The sequence below is a fragment of the Telmatherina bonti genome (assembly GCF_933228915.1).
Source record: "Telmatherina bonti genome assembly, chromosome: 18".
NCBI classification, from domain to species: Eukaryota; Metazoa; Chordata; class Actinopteri; order Atheriniformes; family Telmatherinidae; genus Telmatherina; species Telmatherina bonti.
The window spans coordinates 25,036,543-25,054,445 of record NC_136616.1 but is presented as its reverse complement, the minus strand read 5'-3'; the positions used below and the strand labels follow the sequence as shown (position 1 = coordinate 25,054,445).

At 41.4% G+C, this 17,903-nt stretch overlaps 3 protein-coding genes across 3 annotated transcripts in view; 2 read left to right on the top strand and 1 right to left on the bottom strand.

Annotated features, from left to right (window-relative positions):
* The window catches only part of dennd4c (DENN/MADD domain containing 4C), a 47,614-nt gene extending 39,621 nt beyond the window's left edge, over positions 1-7,993 (top strand). The window contains exons 20-34 of the mRNA XM_079257908.1: positions 60-209; positions 310-429; positions 523-654; positions 802-1,886; positions 2,050-2,242; positions 2,358-2,455; positions 4,093-4,268; positions 4,363-4,524; positions 4,632-4,830; positions 4,926-5,036; positions 5,114-5,251; positions 5,334-5,451; positions 5,728-5,884; positions 6,001-6,065; positions 6,198-7,993. Coding sequence (XP_079114034.1) covers positions 60-209; positions 310-429; positions 523-654; positions 802-1,886; positions 2,050-2,242; positions 2,358-2,455; positions 4,093-4,268; positions 4,363-4,524; positions 4,632-4,830; positions 4,926-5,036; positions 5,114-5,251; positions 5,334-5,451; positions 5,728-5,884; positions 6,001-6,065; positions 6,198-6,325 — 3,032 coding nt within the window. The 3' untranslated portion in view covers positions 6,326-7,993. The remainder of the gene's footprint in view (positions 1-59; positions 210-309; positions 430-522; positions 655-801; positions 1,887-2,049; positions 2,243-2,357; positions 2,456-4,092; positions 4,269-4,362; positions 4,525-4,631; positions 4,831-4,925; positions 5,037-5,113; positions 5,252-5,333; positions 5,452-5,727; positions 5,885-6,000; positions 6,066-6,197) is intronic.
* A 1,533-nt stretch (positions 7,994-9,526) lies between these two features.
* cdca9 (cell division cycle associated 9) lies at positions 9,527-11,635 on the top strand (the record flags this gene model as incomplete). The annotated part of the gene is made up of 7 exons (XM_079257800.1): positions 9,527-9,641; positions 9,727-9,855; positions 10,514-10,517; positions 10,652-10,738; positions 10,820-10,901; positions 11,420-11,506; positions 11,591-11,635. The coding sequence occupies 7 exons, from the start codon at positions 9,527-9,529 to the stop codon at positions 11,633-11,635; spliced, it is 549 nt and encodes a 182-aa protein (XP_079113926.1).
* Positions 11,636-12,219: 584 nt separating this feature from the next.
* plin2 (perilipin 2) lies at positions 12,220-15,409 on the bottom strand (the record flags this gene model as incomplete). Its single annotated transcript, XM_079257798.1, has 8 exons — positions 15,341-15,409; positions 15,115-15,160; positions 14,650-14,845; positions 14,282-14,364; positions 13,855-14,140; positions 13,088-13,266; positions 12,812-12,928; positions 12,220-12,702 (listed from the first exon to the last, which is right to left on the bottom strand). The coding sequence occupies exons 2-8, from the start codon at positions 15,142-15,144 to the stop codon at positions 12,220-12,222; spliced, it is 1,374 nt and encodes a 457-aa protein (XP_079113924.1). The 5' UTR covers positions 15,145-15,160; positions 15,341-15,409.
* Positions 15,410-17,903: the final 2,494 nt, after the last annotated feature.

The window sequence follows — 17,903 nt, the reverse complement described above, 5'->3', positions numbered from 1 at the left end:
GTCACTTATGTTTTCTTGCAGCTTTCTACCCACCTCCTACCTCCTTTGTCCTCCTCTAGATCCATCAGTCGACGGATCAGCAGTCACTGACGCTGACAGTTTGAGCCACGGAAGTGCTGACAGCTCAAACGATGTCAATGGCGAGGAACATAATCTCTTTGCCCCCCACCATGACATGGGAGACACAGCAGACAGCCACTGTAGTACAGGTACAGATTTCTCTGAGCTGCAGGTCTCACGCTTCGAAAGCGACATATTTTGCAGGATTTCTGACTATTTCCTGGTGTGTGGGGGATTTGTTATCTACAGGAAGACAGTCGGATCAAGGCTATGGTTCTAAAGATGAGTTGCACCAGGAGCTGGCAGAGCCTTCGCATACAGCTGTCTCTTTAGCCGAGCGGAGAAGCGATGCTAAAGCACAGCATAATGGTCAGCCTCACATGATGCAGTTTCTTCTATTGGCTCTAAAGGATTTCATTTCTGCCTGTCATGCATGTGCCTGCATCTATTTCTTTTAACCAGGAGGGGACATTGCTGGGTCAGTTGATAGTGCAGTGGCGGTTGCAGAGCCCCCAAGTCCTGTGGAGGTACCCTCACCTGTCCCCAGCATTGTTAAGCTGTCAACAGGCAGCTTTGATGGTAGAAGGGAAAAAGGTGAGGAAAAATTTAAACTATCATTTTTTTATTTTTTTTTTATGAGAATATTGGACATTGCTTGGAAATTTTCTCAAGCTTTTAAGACAGAAAGAAGCTTTTCAACTTTTATTGCTGACCCACTTCTGTTCTATTTTCATTATTTAGGGGCAGGGAAGCTTTTCAGGAGACACAGCAAGAACAATAGTGTGTCTTTATCTGATGAGGAAACGACGCTAACATCAGAGGATGCAGCTAAGTCGACTCAGCAGCAGCGGCAGAAGGCCTTCTCTGAACGTAGCTGTAGCTTCAGCGCTGAAACCCGAGCTGGAATGCTCTTGGAGAAAGGTGTGGACCACATGGCCAGCCAGATGGGTGCAGATGCTCGTATTCTGGCTGCAGCTCTCTCTGGGACTCAGAGTCCACCACCTTGTAGTGTGTCCAAAGCACTATTTGAGGACTTGGAAGAGGAGCCAGAAGATAAGACCGTGTCACGTAAACTGCCTGAAGAAAAGTGCTCAACAGCATCAGAAGAAAGTAAAGCAGATAAGAAAGAGTGCAAGGCGGCTGAGGGGAAGAAAGATAACAAGGAGAGGAAGCATACTGAAACAAACGAGGATGAGTCAGGAGTGCGAGGAGCTACCTTGGAGAGAGCAGATGTGGAGATGGGCTCTGACCCGCTCTCCCTCCTGGTGTCAGAGAGTGATGAGTCAGCTTCTGTTAAAAGTCAGGAGCCACCGCACTCCATGCCTGCTGTGGTATCCCGTAACCTGGCTGAGGAAATTGAAATGTACATGAGTCTGAGAAGTCCCATGGGTCCCAAGTCCTCCAGCATGGAGCTCCAGCAGACCCAGGGAGACTCCACTGACAGTCCTCAGCCCAAGCAGTCCCTGGAGCGGAGGTCCAGCCTCCCAGTGCCTCCGGTAAAAACTCCAACTAGCTCACCAGTCGACACACCAAAACGAAGCTTCAGCAACGTCACTCGATCCAAGACTTTTGCAGCAAAGACGAAGACTGCTGGAAGCACAACAGCAAGCCCAGCATCTAAATCAGCCTCACTGACGGCGTTGGTCAAGTCCTCACAGGGAGGGTCACTGGGATCTGTCATTAACACCATTTCAGGAATCAAAATGGACAACCTGCTGTCAGGACCGAAAATTGACGTGTTAAAATCGAGTATGAAGCAAGCTGCAACTGTGGCCAGCAAAATGTGGGGCGCCGTTGCATCAGTTTACGCATATTCAGACGATGAGGTGAGTATTATAGAAGGAAAACTCTAAACAGGCAGCTTCTGAAGTAATGCTAATGTTTCTAACTTGGAGGTCTTTCTGCTTCATGATTTCTTCTCATATAAAATTGAGCACTCATGAAGTCAATGTGGAGCCATTTGGGTAAAGTATCCGACTTTCCCCATAGGATGAACAAACTCCGAGCACCAGTGGCTTCCCAGCTCATTTGGATGAACACATCCTGTCTGCACATGACTTGGTTGCCAGCCCTGAGAGAAGGGCCATCCCAAGTTTGGGAGCTAATGGACTAAATCAGAGCAGCACCAGCTTGGGCAGCAGCAGTGGCAGCAGTGACACGGGCAGAGGAACCCAACAGACACGTAAGCGCTCACTTGCTGATATAAATACCTGAGAGGCATGACAACTCAGTGCCCAGAGGGCTGCTTTCTGAGGTTAGCAGACATGTGATCACATCTGTTTTATGTCTGACTGCAGACCCAACCTTAGGGCGTTCAGGCAGGGGTCCCGACTCTGAGCAAAGCTCCTCACATCATGCTTCGTCCTCAAGCATCTACCAGAACTGCGCTTTGGAGGTTGGAAATAAAGAAAACACCTATTTTGTTCATGCTGTGCCTTCACCACATACACTGCTCACAAAAAGTTAGGGATATTTGGCTTTCAGGTGAAATTGATGGAAAATGCAATATGTTCATGCTACAGTGATATAATATCATAAAAGTAAGACATTTAAGTAGAAGGATGCACTACTGATTTCCTTATCTCAAAAAATTCATTCAACACAAAAGGTAACAACAATGGTAGTTACACCACAACAAAAAATTTGAACGTCTCAATATCTCGTCATGTGCCCTTGAGCATCAATTACAGCTTGACAACGACGTCTCATGCTGTTCACAAGGCAACTTATTGCCTGCTGAGGCATGGCATCCCACTCTTCTTGAAGGGCAGCCCTCAGGTCATTGAGGTTCTGGGGTGCAGGGTTTCGAGCCTCTACACGACGGCTCAGCTGATCCCACAGGTTTTCAATGGGATTCAGGTCTGGAGAGAGTGCAGGCCATTCCATTTGAGGTACACCAGTCTCCAACAGCCGTTCCCTGATGATGCGGCCTCGATGAGCAGGAGCATTGTCGTCCATGAAGATGAAATTAGGCCTGTGCTGTTCATGTAGGGGCACAATCACTGGATTAATGATGTTATTCAGGTAGTATGGGCTTGTCACTGTACCATTCACAAAGTGTAGGGCAGTTCTGTACCAAGTGGACACCCCTGCCCACACTGTAACACCGCCACCACCAAAAGCTCGCCTGGTGACAACAGTGGCTGATGCATAGCGCTCTCCCTGACGTCTCCAACATCGTTGCCGGCCATCATTTCTGCTCAGTGTGAATCGACTTTCATCAGAGAACAGCACTGAGGCCCACTGGTTCCTCGTCCAGCGTAAATGCTACCTGGCCCATGCAAGACGATGATGCCTGTGCCTGGTGGTGTGGTCAGGTACCCGTGCAGGTCGTCTAGCACGCAGACCACGCTGATGGAAACGGTTTCGAATGGTCTGACGTGACACTTGGGTGCCTCTCACCTCTCTTAAACGTGCCTGGAGTTGAGTGGCATTCATCATCCGGTTTCTCAGGGCAGTGTTCACAATGTAGCGGTCATCAGCACGGGATGTGGCCAAAGGACGTCCACTTTTAGGCCTTTCTGTGACTCTTCCAGTCTCTCCATATCTCTGTTGCAACCTGCTGATGACACTCTGTGACACTCCAAGCTCAGTGGCCACTTCTGTCTGAGAACGTCCTGTTTGAAGCATCGCAATGGCAAGGGACTGTTGTTCCACTGTTAGGTGTCGTCTTGGTCTCATGATGTCAAAATGTGAACAGCATGATGAGGACAACTGTTTAAACACCAGCTCTAATTGAACCAGGACATTTATTGGTCAATTCAAGGATCACACACCTGCCGTGATTTTTGCCGTTAAGCTCCTTGTTAGAGAACAGCAACTTGTGCAAAATGTATTGAAACATTTAACAGTTGGACATGTGCATTTAAAAGCTTAGAGAAGATCACATTAAGTTCACCTGTACAGGTTTGAATGCATTTTAGGCTTGTTGTGAAATTTCACCCAAAAGATGAATATCCCTAACTTTTTGTGAATAGTGTATATGCCATTGGGATGGTTCCTGTCTGGTTAATCGCATGCTCTCACCGACAGGTGCTGATGTCTAGTTGCTCCCAGTGTCGCTCATGTGAAGCCCTGGTGTATGACGAGGAGATCATGGCAGGCTGGACAGCTGATGACTCCAACCTCAATACAAACTGTCCATTCTGTCGCACAGCCTTCCTACCATTACTGCACATTGAGTTTCATGATTTGCGCACAGTGCCTGGGTAGGAATCGGTGTTGATTCCCCGTAAAAATGTTGCTGTTCATGTTCATTTTTAGACTTGCATTTGACCCTGTTCAATGTCTTTTCCCTCTCAGGTTTTATATGAATCCCAGTGCCTCAGGAGACAGCATTCACAGCAGCAGCAGTCCTCATCCCACAGCAAGTAGCTCAGCTGACATAAAGGCACCAGATCTCATTAGTTTCCCCGAGGAGGAACCAAAGGAAAATCCAGATAATCGTCCTGGAGTGCATAAGAGGTAAAAAGTGACAAGGATTGCCAGTATGCAACACAAACTACTTATGCATGCTCAGTGCCCACCATCAGCACCTCCCCCTGACTCCTCTTTGCTTGTTGTGATTCCAGTCTGATTCCAGAGCCCGTGCAGTCAGACCCTCTGGGTTTGCTGGAGCACCAGGCAGCAGGTAAGCAGCAGAAATGCAGTGGAACTTCACTGACACGCAGCAACAGTGTTGGAGGCCCACTGCAGAGCCTGGACCACTCCCAGAGACATGGACATGGTGTCTCTACCACTAGCCTGCCCTGTAGTCTGCATGAGGTCTCGGTCAGTGCCCATTACTGTCTTGTGTGAACCATGAAAGCTTTTTTTTTCTCATGTGTTGCATTTGACAGTGATTGCTGAAATACTGTGTTCAACAGGATGACATCGGAACTAAACGACCAAATCCCAAACCTGTGTCTGTACCGTACCTCAGTCCTCTGGTCTTACGGAAAGAGCTGGAGACCCTGTTGGAGAATGAGGGAGATCAGGTAAATACAGTCCACTGTACTTCTATCGGACGCACTTACAACATTCTTTATCAACATCTGGACTCCCATCTTTCCAGGTGATCTACACCCACAAGTTTCTCAGCCAGCATCCAATTATTTTCTGGAACCTGGTTTGGTATTTCCGCCGCCTGGACCTGCCCACTCATTTACCTGGTCTCATTCTGACTTCTGAACACTGCAACAATGGCGTACAGGTAAACACCAGCATGCTACCTTTCAGTCTTTTTCACTCAGTGTCATTACTTTCTATCCTGACATATATATTTATCGGTGCAGTTGCCCCTGACGACGCTGTCTCAGGACAGTAAGCAGGTGTTCGTACAGCTCCTGTGGGACAACATCAACCTGCATCAGGAACCCGGAGAGCCTCTCTATCTGCTCTGGAGGACCTTTTGTGAGTTCCAATAAGTGCATAGATTGCAGTTGATATATTTTTCATTTAACATAAATTGATTCATTCATCAAATGGAAAAAGTTACAACAGCCACTAGAGGGCAGTAAAACTCAAGCTTTCAAATCCCACCATGGCATAAATCTTATTCATACCAGCTTTTTGTTGCTGTTTCATTGAAGGTCAGAAGAAATTATCACGAAGGATCATTTTTTTATTTTAAGCATATCATTTTCAAGCACAAATTTTGATTATGTTTGTGTTTTTATTTGCTCCTAGTGGAAAAGAAAGGGACTTTGGCTCCAACAGACCACCTGGAGATCCGTACTCTCCTCAACACCATTGTTCGCAACATCCAGACTAATGATGTCTACGGGCCAATCAACCTGCTTCACAGAGAGATCAACCGGCGTCCGGATGGTGTGAAACGTCAGAGGTCTGACAGTCTCGCTTTAAGGCACCGATTTGTGTTTGGTGGCTGTCATGCAGCTGCACATTTAGTCTCGCAGAAAGCACGTCTTATGTCTTGTCTCTGTTTTGAATTTCTCTCAGGAGTATCTACAGAGAAATTCTGTTTCTTTCATTGGTGGCTTTGGGACGAGAGAATATTGACATCGGTAAGTGAGTGTTTAAAAAATAAATAGACCAGTAATGTCTGAGATCCCAAGTTGGTGTCATGTTTTGTTATTTTGCTAGATAGTAAAGAGTTTCTTCTCTCTTCTTTTCTTCCCCTCCTTTATAATTTGCAGAGGCCTTCGACAGGGAATATCGCCAGGCCTTCGACGAGCTGAGCGCAGAGTCTTTGCACCGCATCGACCACCCGCCCAGCCCCAGTGTCCAGTGGTGCCTTAAATGTTTTGGAGCTCCTGTCATCTGAACGCGGTTGCCCTCTGCAGCGGAGATGCAAAATCTCACCGCAGGAGGGAAAAAAGAAGAATGAACTTTTAAAAACTCCTCGCTTAATGTGGTACATTTGTGTCTCGGAAGCTGACGGTTCTTTTGTTTTTTTGTTTGAGCCTTTAGATGATTTCTTCTTTCCTGAGGTTTGTCAAGCAGCTGCCTTCAGATCACATGGGACTGTTTTTGCTCACTATTTGGAAATCTGTGACTATTTTGGGACTTTTCTTTTTTTCAGGTGGTGTATAGAATTAATTGCTGAACGATGTTTTGACATCTCTGTTGGTGTTTGTGTTTAATCTCTGTTAATTCCCTGTCTTAATAGTTTTGGTCACCATGGTTAAATCTTTCCCAACTGTTTCCAGATCAGTGTGACTTAATCATTCAGTGCAGAACCAGACTGTGCATTTTCTAAAGAACAAGAGGGGAAAAAAAAAAATCTTGATTTGTGTCTCTTTTTGTACATATTTTTCACTTGAGTGGGGAAAAAACAAAGGTTGCCTATTTTTCAGGCATCGAGTTTCAATGAATTGACTGTTTGCATGAGCCAAGTCTTAATGAATGCTCAAGTTGTTTAAGTGTTAACACACGAGCTCATGTTTGGGAGGGGATGAGGCCTTTGTCTGTGTGGATATGTAGTTGCAGTATGCAAGTAAATAGAAGACTGAGACCATGGACAATCACTAATCAATCACTAAAATGCTTTCACAACATTCCAGATCCCCTGCAATCAAAGCAGGTCTTGCATAAGTATTGGTTCTTGCAGCAACACCACAACCAGCTTATTTTGAGATAACATCCCCAACCCTAAAGGAGTGCCACACTACTGATTCCAACAAATAAAACAAGACAAACAGTAGCTTGATATAGTGCCTTGCCGATGCAGTCATGAGTGTCACCTATGCTTCTAACAATGTTTTTCCTTTTAAAAGTAACATCCTCTACTTAAATATGCCTTATAATAATAGCTTCAAGCTTACATGTACTTGTTATTCCTTACTGTAGCATAGATTGAGGTGTTTTAAAGTGAGGAATCCATGCAGACTGGATGGCCTTTAAGGTTTACCTAGTATCTTTAAGTAAAAGCGCTCGCAACTAGAGCTTTTCAAGAGCAAAGGGCTTTTTCAGCATTGCTGATACCATGTGCAGAAAGAAAGACTTTGACATGACATTCCACTAAATGCTGAAACAGACAGAAAATCAAGGAAATGCGCTGTTATGAAATATTGGGAAATTGATGTAGACTACTTGTAGATTTGGGAGAAAGACTTGTATAGATTAGATAATGTAAGATATTCCACTTGCACTGCGTACATTAAGACCTGACCTTAACCCAGGGTGAGAAGATGAATCTGCATCTGCAAATTAACATGTATGTAGTTTTCTCTAAACAAACAAAAAAAAATTCTGAATTATTTATTTTTGTATTATTGACATTTGGATTGCAGATGCTGTGCTAATTTAGGATTTTTATTAACTAACTCTCACTTGTTCCCTTTTAATCTGTCCTAAGGGATTCCATCCTGTACTGACTTTGTAAATTTGATCTCCTTGGTTGTACAGAAAATACCTTTTTTTTTCTATTTTTAAATAGATTAAATGATCTCTTACCGTCCTGTGGAAAGGAAATGAATGTCTGTACCAGATGTGCTGCAATAAATGAGTTTGTGAACTGATTGTCTGCTCTGTTTCATACTTGCATGCGTTGGTTCTGATCTTCAGCAAATCCTCATCAATGTACAAAAACAAATTACTTTTAATTTTAATTCAGTGTATTGACATTTGTGTTCATGCCCACCTCTATGGTCATGAGCTATGGGTAGTGAGCAAAAGAACAAGATTGCAAATTCAAGCGGCGGAAGATAATGGGTGGATGGACATATCAGGACGTAATTATTACCAGGTGGTAACTACACCCTCAGGTGAAGACCAACACTGGGATTATTTAAAGATAAGCTTGAATGTAGGAGGGTGTAAAACCAAGAACAAACCTACTGATTGATTTGCAATTAGGTTAAATTAGAGCTAAGTGCTGTAATAATTAACTGATAGTCAGCACATCTGAGCATCAGCGGTTTGCTGGTATTCAGGTGAGTTGACACAATGCCAAGGAGGAAAGACATCGGTAATTATCTCAAACACTTGTCGCTGCCCATTATTTCCAAATAATTAAAAATAGAATATTTACAAATGGAAAACACTGATGATGGTTATCAATCTTTCTAGCAAAGGACATCCTTACAGATTTACTCCAAGAGACTCCAATGCTCAAAAACCAAAATAAATAGTTACATCTGAAGAAATGCTCACAACCCTCAAAGGCAGAAGCAAAGCTCGAGTGTAATGGGTCAAACTGCCTCTACAAGAATGTGATAAACTTTTGTCACAAAGAAAAGAATTACTTAAGGTAGTTAAATGCATTATTGAGCTACGGAGTGTACTATTTTGTTTTGATTCATGGCTTACACATTTTGGTTCTGTTTTTATTAAAACATCCATAAACAGGAGAATGCTTAAAAAAATAGACTGACACTAAAATAAGACTTTTTCTTTTCCAAACATGGCCCACATTTGCAGTTTTTTATTTTTTATTTTATTTTATTTTTTTTCATGGCCAGCATTTTGACTTGATTGATAGTGCTGCCAAGATAGAGCCATGATAATACTTTCCTTCATAATACTTACTGTAACTAACTTAATGTCGTTTTCTAATATTCTGGCCATATTTAGTCAATAAAACACGAGCCATTGCCAACAACTGAACAGCATATTATCTTCGTGCCACATCTGGCCAACACAACATATGAATGGAAATGAGGCAATCGGCCTGCAGTACACCTTGGGCCAAAATGTAATGAGTATACTGAATTGAGTAGATTTGAAAACATTTTGACAGTACTATAACATAAATGTCAATATTTCTGAAAAACACTAATAAAATGGTAAATAGTGAGAAAACATTTGGGATCGTAAGAGAGGGTTTGGTTAGTCTAATGGTGTCCTTCCGCCAAGAAGCATGACCTTATCACTTCTCTCTTTCTAGCGCATGAATACCAGTATTAAATGCGCATCGCTAACAGGTGCGCCTATAAGAAGAAGAGTCACAATTCACTTTTGTCATTTAATTCCCAAACTGAACTTCTGACTTTTTTTTTCCGTTTTGCAAAGATTGAAAGACGTGATGCCGCCGAATCGCTCGAAAGTCTTTGAAAGCACACATAAGAACAAAGAACAATTACTTGTGGAGATGCGCCAGAAAAGATTGTCGCTTTTCATTCAGCAGTTTGAGAAGGAAGGTAGGCGTAACATCTTAGGTGGGAGGTTTTACGTTGTATTGTTATTTTTATTAGCTTTTAAAAGCTTCAAAATCTTATTTTACAGCACAGGAACGCCTGAACGAGTTAGAAGCCAAACTGGAGAACCTGATGGACACAGTGGAGAAAGCCTTCGCAGTGGAGCTGATGAAGATGCCCCCTTCTCTGAAAAACACCCTCATGGGGGATTTAAGTGGTGAGTTTTCTTGGTTTTAAAGGTTTCTTGTATTGTTTTTTTTTTTTTTTTTAAATTTTAACTGGATAACTGTCACATTTTACTTTTGGATTGGCATTGTAAGAGGAGGGAGTCTCTGCCAGTGAGGTGTCTATAGTCATGAAGGTTAGTTATTTTTTCCATTTTATATACAAAGTACCTCCCGTGTAAATCTCTTTAAATATGAAAAATTGAAAGCAAAGCTTGGAATATTCTTAAACTTAAATGAATACAGAACACTTCAACTTTGCAGAGTGAGTCCCGTGAGATGTCTCTGCCACTCAGGCACATACCCAATAAAAAAGGTAATTGTCTTATTTTTAAATTTTCTTTTTAACCACGATGCTCGAGCACACATAACACGGTTGAAAATCTGCTACCAAATGTCACACATTAAGCATTTTGACCCCTCTCCTCTGGGAAAAACAAGGAAAATCTACTGATTCGCCAACAGTTTTTTCTGACTCTTCTCAGAAGTCCTCATCCAGACCCACAAAGGTAGGTCATCATTGGTACAAAATGTTATGCTTTCCAGTGCCGTCTGGTGCAAAAGCACTTTTTTTTTTTTTTTTTCAGGTAATGTTTAAGATGGAGACTGGTTATGGAAAATCAATCATAAAAATCATTTCTCTATTTTTAGGGTGGTAAGGGGACAAAAAGGACCAGAACTTTAGCTGGTAGTAACAGTGCAGGAAATCTGACGTAAGACATTAAATGAAAGACATTTGAGCTCTAGTCAACACTGTGAAGGTATTGATTTGCATGTATCTGTACGTAGGGCCTCATCTGCGACTGTCAAAAGAACTCAAAGCTTGATGCATCGCAATGAGCAGACCTTATCGAGCCAGAAAACGCCAAAACTCAGGTCTGTTGCTGTTCTGTGCTGGAGAAGATGCTGAGCTGCTGACTTAAATGATGTGCTGATGTAAACTTTGTATTGTTACAGGTCTGTCATGTCTACTGGGGACCTGCAGTGTTCAGCCGCAGGATCTGCTGCGCACATCACTGTGACGACAGCGCAGGGACAGGTATATGGCTCTGGCTTGGGTGGGTGGGGGTTCTAAATGTTTAGAAAAAACACTTATTAGTAAGTTAGTAACAAAGTTCTGCTATAAAAGTGAATTATGTATTTCTCTCAAAGGCACTGGTGGGCTGTAGGTCTAAATATTGATAAGTGTTGTAAAATGAGATGTCATGCTCGAAATATGCAGAGTTGACTTAACTAAACTTTCACATGAACCTCAGATTTAGTCAAGAAGCTGAAAAGAGTGAAGCTTGGGGTGAAATCACCGCTGATGGATGAGTATACCTGTGTCTTTGGAGCTTTTCACTGGCTAGATTTATCCAAAGTCTAGGAAAGCCTCAGTTTCAGCAGGGTGTTTGTCAGACCTGAAGCCAAGAAATGAACTGATTTGTTACCAGAAAGCGTTTTTTTTTTTTTTTTTTTTTTTTTTTTTTTTTTTTTTTTTTTAAAAACTGGTCCCTACTAAGACCTAACTTTAAATGTATAGTTTTGATGTCTGAGAAGTCTGTTTTTATTTCTTAGATGGTCAGTTTTTCTGAAGAGAACAAGGATGACATTAACTGGGACTTGCTTGATGACGTTGCACTTTGCCACATCCAGAAGCTTACGGTAAAAGCACTCTTTATAAAGTCCGAATGAATGACTTTGGGTGGGAAGGGTTCTAGAAATGCACTGACCTATTTGGATTTTCAGAGTCTGATGGACTATCTCTCTCAGAAGAATCGATGTCAACGATGAGTTTTGATGTCTGAACGTCGACTGTGACCGGAAAATGTCTGGTATTGGACTGGATTTAAGAACTTCTCCAAAAGCTTTTGAATAAGATGTTTTAAAACTTAGAAATTTTTTTTGTCAAATCTAATAAAAAGAAGAAAATACACATGTCTTCAGTTTGTAAAGTCAGTTTATTAAAACTAATGATTGTCAAAACTAATGGAAATGAACCTTTTTTGTTTACATTTGCTGTTTTTATACATCTAGCGTGACAGAAGTTTAAGGTAACATGAGAAGAACTTATTGTATTGTACCACTTGTGACAAATAACCCCAAATGTATTTCACATTAATCCCAATTTATCTGTGATTTTTATCTTTGCATGTTGGCTGGGAGACTGACTACAAGCTTTGTAGACCCAATAAAAATGTTTTTTCTAGAAATAAACTGTTAAGCTGCTGTTATACAAAGGTGAAAGAATACATTTGTGGCTGATTGAAGCATTAGATGGTGACTGTTATATTATGTTGGAGAAATTAATTACACTGTAATTATCAAGCATTCAGCATAAAAGTAAAATCTCTTCATGCAAAGTTTTCACAAAACCATTACTTGGACTGATAAGGCAGATCTAGAGTGGACTGCTGGTGGCATTTCAGTGACTCCATCTCCACCTCCATGGGCTCATCCTTCTGTGGCTGAGTAAAGGGCGAGCTGGAAGATGCTGGCTGTGTGCTGCTGGGAACGGCGGCCCTTGCGTGTGTCTGCTCTAGAGTCATTCGTGGGTAGAAGGGACCCACCAACCAGTTGAGTGGCGTGTTGTTTACCAGGTAATCCATGACATTGTCCAGGGAATCTTTCATTTTTGCCAGCTGGACTTTGCTGTTGACTAACACACCGTCTGGCAGGTCTCCCAGCCCCTTAGCTTTGCTGAAACTGTTGTAGACTTGTACAGCTGAGTGGGTGAGAGAGAGAGCCTCCTGCTGGATATGGTTGGGAAGCCCCTGCAGACTGGAGACGAGGACCAGACAGGTGGTTTGGAGCTGCTGGGTGAGGGAGCGTGCCAGGACCAAGGTACGAGACTCTATTACCTAAGTGGATGGAATGAAAACATGAACACAAGCTCAAAGAAATGCATGTAAAATATCAAACTTTCTTTTTGTTTCTTCCCCTGAAACTTCTTTTGTTTGTGCTGTTTACCTCTGCATGGTGACCATTCTCCTGGGTTGGACTACTGGACTTCCATGACACCAATGAATTCAGCTGCTTGTTCACCATTTTGTTAGCGCCATCAAGATTCTTTTTGCCATATTCAATCTGGACAAGCAAACATTCAAAATGTATTTTCAATGCAGAATACACAACTTGGAAAAGACTTCACATGATTTTAGATTGTAGTGGTAACAAGTAGATGTTGAAGCATTTCCCGTAACTGGGAAGGGTAAATGTACATCTGATTGTACAGATAGGACGCACCAGATCAACAGTGGAGTTGAGTTCAGAGATGAATCCCATGCTTCGCTGCTTGCCATCACGTATTCTGGCCATAGCTCTGACATAAGCTCGCTTTCGGAGCTTGGCAGACAGACAACCCAGGCGGACATAGTAGCCTGGTTCCTTGTTATCAAAGCCTTTCGTAGCTTTTGCCTCTGGCTCTGTCACAAGGCAGGGGAACATAAAACGTCTTATTTAAAATGAGGAAAAACCACCATGCCACAAGTCCAGACTGTGATTTAGTAATTGATTTTTCTGGTCATGAAATCAAAGAATTTTTTTAAAATGTCCAAAAAGCGCAACAGCCTTCAGCATAAAAGGATAATTAGAGGCTTTAAGGTTGAAGAATGTAGTTATGTACTTGTTCATATCTAGAGATAAATGCAGTAGTACTGACACTAAATATAATTTTATACCACCGTAACTGAAAAAACAGGCAGCTAATGCAAACTTACACTCAACTCTTAATATGATAAATCCTGTTCTCAGCAAAGCTGAACCAAATCCTTCATTAAACTCAGACACCCTGTTAATACCCGACCCTGGTACAGCTTGTTACGAACAAGCTCAAGTTTACCAGCTTCTTTTTTTTTTTTTTTTTTAAACTTGGATAGAGCTACATGTATGGGATGTTTTCAGTATTTTGATATATAGTATTTTAGGCTAAACCTAGACATCTGTATTTCAAGGGGTTTTATTAACTTTCAGCCCCTTGGTATTGACATAATCAGACTTTTGGCCCCACTCACCCAGTTCGTCCTCTGACAGAGGCAGATACTGCTCCACCAGCCTCTCAGATGTGCTGAGGGCTGTGTCCACTCCACTGCTGACCAGCTGCACCACTCTGCTTTCCAGCACTGTGTTTACACTCCCACTGACGACCGCCTTTGTCTTCTCCATCCCATCCTGCATCGCACCGCGAGTCTTCTCCACAACAATGCTCAAAGTGTCGGAGACAGTGTCCTTGGCACCAGACACTCTGCCTGTCACAACATCTTTGGCGTTGGTTACAACATCCTTAGCACTGGAGACGATCTGGCCAGGGAAAATCAATTTTTAGTTTTTTTTAAATGGCAATTGTGAAATTTGTCAGAAATCAACAGTTGTGAAAGATGGGGCATAGGTTACAGGATATTAGTCCACATCCACGTTGTGTAATTTGGCTTGATACCATACCTGCACAGGGGGCTGATGAAGAATTGGCAAGGTTTTCTCAATTGTGTCCAAACCTTTACATGCAAGGTCATTGGCAATGGCAACTGCAGGGAGAACAAAGCTAGTTATTAAGCAAATTAGTTAACACTTTATATATTTAAATGTGGGCTTAAGGTTTCATTTAGGGTTGATTTATAAGAACTAGTGAAGGATCAGGATAAGAACCAAGTAACCTGGACTATGTTTTTAAAGTCTGCTCATGTGATTGAGACTATTATCAAATAGTTATCCTCACATGTTAAATAAGACTGTTTTGTTTTCCTGTAATCTATAATTATTTATAAATGTGGCTTCAAGTAAATTTGTCAGAATATGTTAAAGGTTCTCACTCTGGGGTTCCAGTTTGCCGATGATGGGTGAAGCAGTGGTGAGGGCCACAGAGGTGATGGTGCGGACCCCTTGCTCTGCAGCTTCACACACAGTCCTGATGTAAGGGTGGTTGTCCTTGGTGTTGGCATACACAGTAAACACCAAGCTGCAGGTGGAGCTCACCAGAGGAAGGCTAGTCACTCTCTCCACCACATTCTGGAAGAAAATTACAAAGAAAATTGGACTGAAGAATGTTCATTCATTGTTTATGTAGATTATTTAATTTAAACATCAATTAACAGCCAGTTATTGTCACCCAGGTATTTTACTAAGACTATAACAATCATATGGCTTTAAGTACAGTTACAGGTGACTGAATCTCTATTGCTTGTCTTTCATATTAGTCATGGTAGTGAGATAGTCCACAGCCGTCAAAAATGAGATAAACGTACTGTATCGGAGTGCAAAGTCTTAAATGGACTCACCTGATTTGAGATAACTTCAGCTGTTGCCATTTCTGCTCAAAAAAATCTATAAAGGAAAGATAAGGCTTTTTCTTAAAACACTTAAATTGCTTTGTGTGGAAACGACTGGATAAAAAGGCTGGTACTTCCGCAATACAGAAACTAAGTTTCACACATAAAAGCTGGAGGTAAGTCCGACTAAGCTGAAATGTTAGACAAAAACTGAAAGAAATTAAGTGTGACTTACCGTGTAAATACACCTCAATATGCTGTCAATAAGCCGACTGAGTTTCCAAAGCGACGACCGCTGTTGATATATGCCGTGAGTTATCGCGAGATGTTGTCCGGAGCAATGACGTAAACCATAGTAACCGTTCTGGGCCAAAGGTAAAGGGGGTAAAAGTTTAGGCGGGGAATTCTTCTGAAATGATGCGTCACGCGGATACAGTCTGTGATGAGCACATTCAGCAGGCAGATGTCTTGTCGTTTCTTGAGTTTTGACACACACTCTGTCTTTGTTTTGGTCAAAGCAACATAATTGATATTTTCCATCATATTTATTTATAGCGTGGGTCCAGCACAGTCCTGTCACTGTTGTATAGCCAAAAATTCCCTTGGAAAGATTCACGTATAATCCCACTAAATGCATTTTTTAAAAGCTTAAATGATTCTCATACAAGTTGGTCCAATGTGCTTTTCTTTTAGAAGGATAAAATAAAAACAAAGTTATCAGGAGGTGTGAAGAAAACCTAATGAGAGTAAAATACCAAGTAAATGGTCATTTTTTAAGCTGAACAAACAAAATATGAAAGCAGTTTCGTTTATATTTTCAAAGAGATAAAGGTGAACTTGTGAAAAGAACTACATCACAGTTAAAGGCAAGAGGAAAACTTGTTTTTTGAATCTGATTTGAAATAAGTGTGAGGTGAGACTTCATATTAGGTTGAAAACATCCTCAGAGTCATGGGGCAGCAACCACAGTAAGTCTGTTCAGTTTGGTTGGAAGTTGTAAATAAAGAACTGAAAAGGACACAATAGTGGAAGAAAGACTAACATGCCGGTAATCCACTGTGGAGCTAAAAAGTGGGTCTTTAAATTGTTTAACCAGAGGTCCAGCCCAGTGGCACAGAGCTGAAAGGAGATAGCACATGTAAATGAGTGGATTAAAAATAGTCAGATAAATGTTTCTTAGATTTAAGGAAATAATTAACTGATTATTACAACTATAGTAGTCATTGGTCAACTCAGGATATTCTAACATTGTAGCCTATTGCTTTAACCACTGCTGCACATGTTTTATCAGTGTTTCTTCAGTAACCGTCACATTCATCTGTACACTTTACATTTTATGAAAAGGATGTCAAACAATTTTGACTAATAATATAACCCATGGATGCAGATGGTGAAACAATGCTGTATACATGTTGCCTTATGATCAAGAACATGTTTGTGTTAATGTAGAATAACATAAAAGTACATTACATGCTTTGTTCAATTGCACTGGTGCCTGGGAGGTAGAGGTAAATTTTATTTTCAATTGAGAATATTGCTGTCATTAAATCAGTAAAGGATTTAACTACTTCTCCCACCACCGATTAATTGGATCTGTAAACGTATTAGTGCAGTTCATGAGGCTCCACTAAGTAATGAGCTGGTGGACCAAAAACTATGCAAACCCCTGACGCCTTAAAATTCTTTGCAATAATCTGGAAGCGCAGTGTACCAAAAAGAAGGAATGCTGTTTTATTATTTTGCCTAGAGCGACACAAACCACACAGTAGTCCTGAAAACCTTATGATTATTTGACAGATACGCTTGCAAACATACATGACTCATAACTAAAATGTAGTTTCTGTTTAAAGTTATACCAGACCTACTGTAAAGTCCACAATATTGTTGATTATTGTGGTTTATTTCACGTTTTTAACCAGAACTTGAGACTTTTGATAACTTGATGTCAATGTCGCAATCAAGAAGATATTGAACACATCACACTGTGCACCTGTTCTTTTGACTATCATCTTTATGTTTAATGGCTTTGTAGTGTCATACACAAGTAGTTTATCAGCAGATAAACAGGTCTATGTTTGCTGTTGCAGGCTTTGATTTATTTTTTAGAGCTTTTCAGTGTTTTTTTTTTCACTTTTTAAAAAAGAGAATTAAGTGTAAAGGAAGTTTATTTGAACTTAATTTTGATTCTCACATTGCAACTCTGGATGCTGTAAATGAACCCACTGGGGCCTACTTATCAGTCTTTATTTAAAATCATCCCCACATGAGACTGTTGGCCGCAGTAAACTACAGATACTAAACTTCTGTGAAATGAAAGGTTTCAAGTTCATCTAGTCTCCTGAAAAAAAAAAAATACTCAAACACTAGATAACTGATAAAAATGTAACTGAACATAAAGTAATATAGCGCCCCCCCCCCCCCCCCCCCCCCACACACACACACACACACACACACACACACACACACACACACATACTTAGACTCCACGTTGTGGTGGACATTGATCAGATTGTATTTTATTGTACACGTCGTATTCTGTTAGTTGCTTGATCAGCCTTTATGTGAATCAAAGAGCAAGTGGGTGACTCACTTGGACGATGTGATGAAATCAAGACTGTTCTGAAGTCATATAGTCATATAATGTTTGAAGGTTCAAATGAACGAAATGTAGTCATCTGGGTTATGTGTTGCATGTGTTAATGTGTCAGTGGCATCAGAATACTGGGATCATTTAAGGTTTGATGTACTGGGAAAACAGCAAATCATTAAGGCTATTAGCTATCCCATGCTAAAGTAAT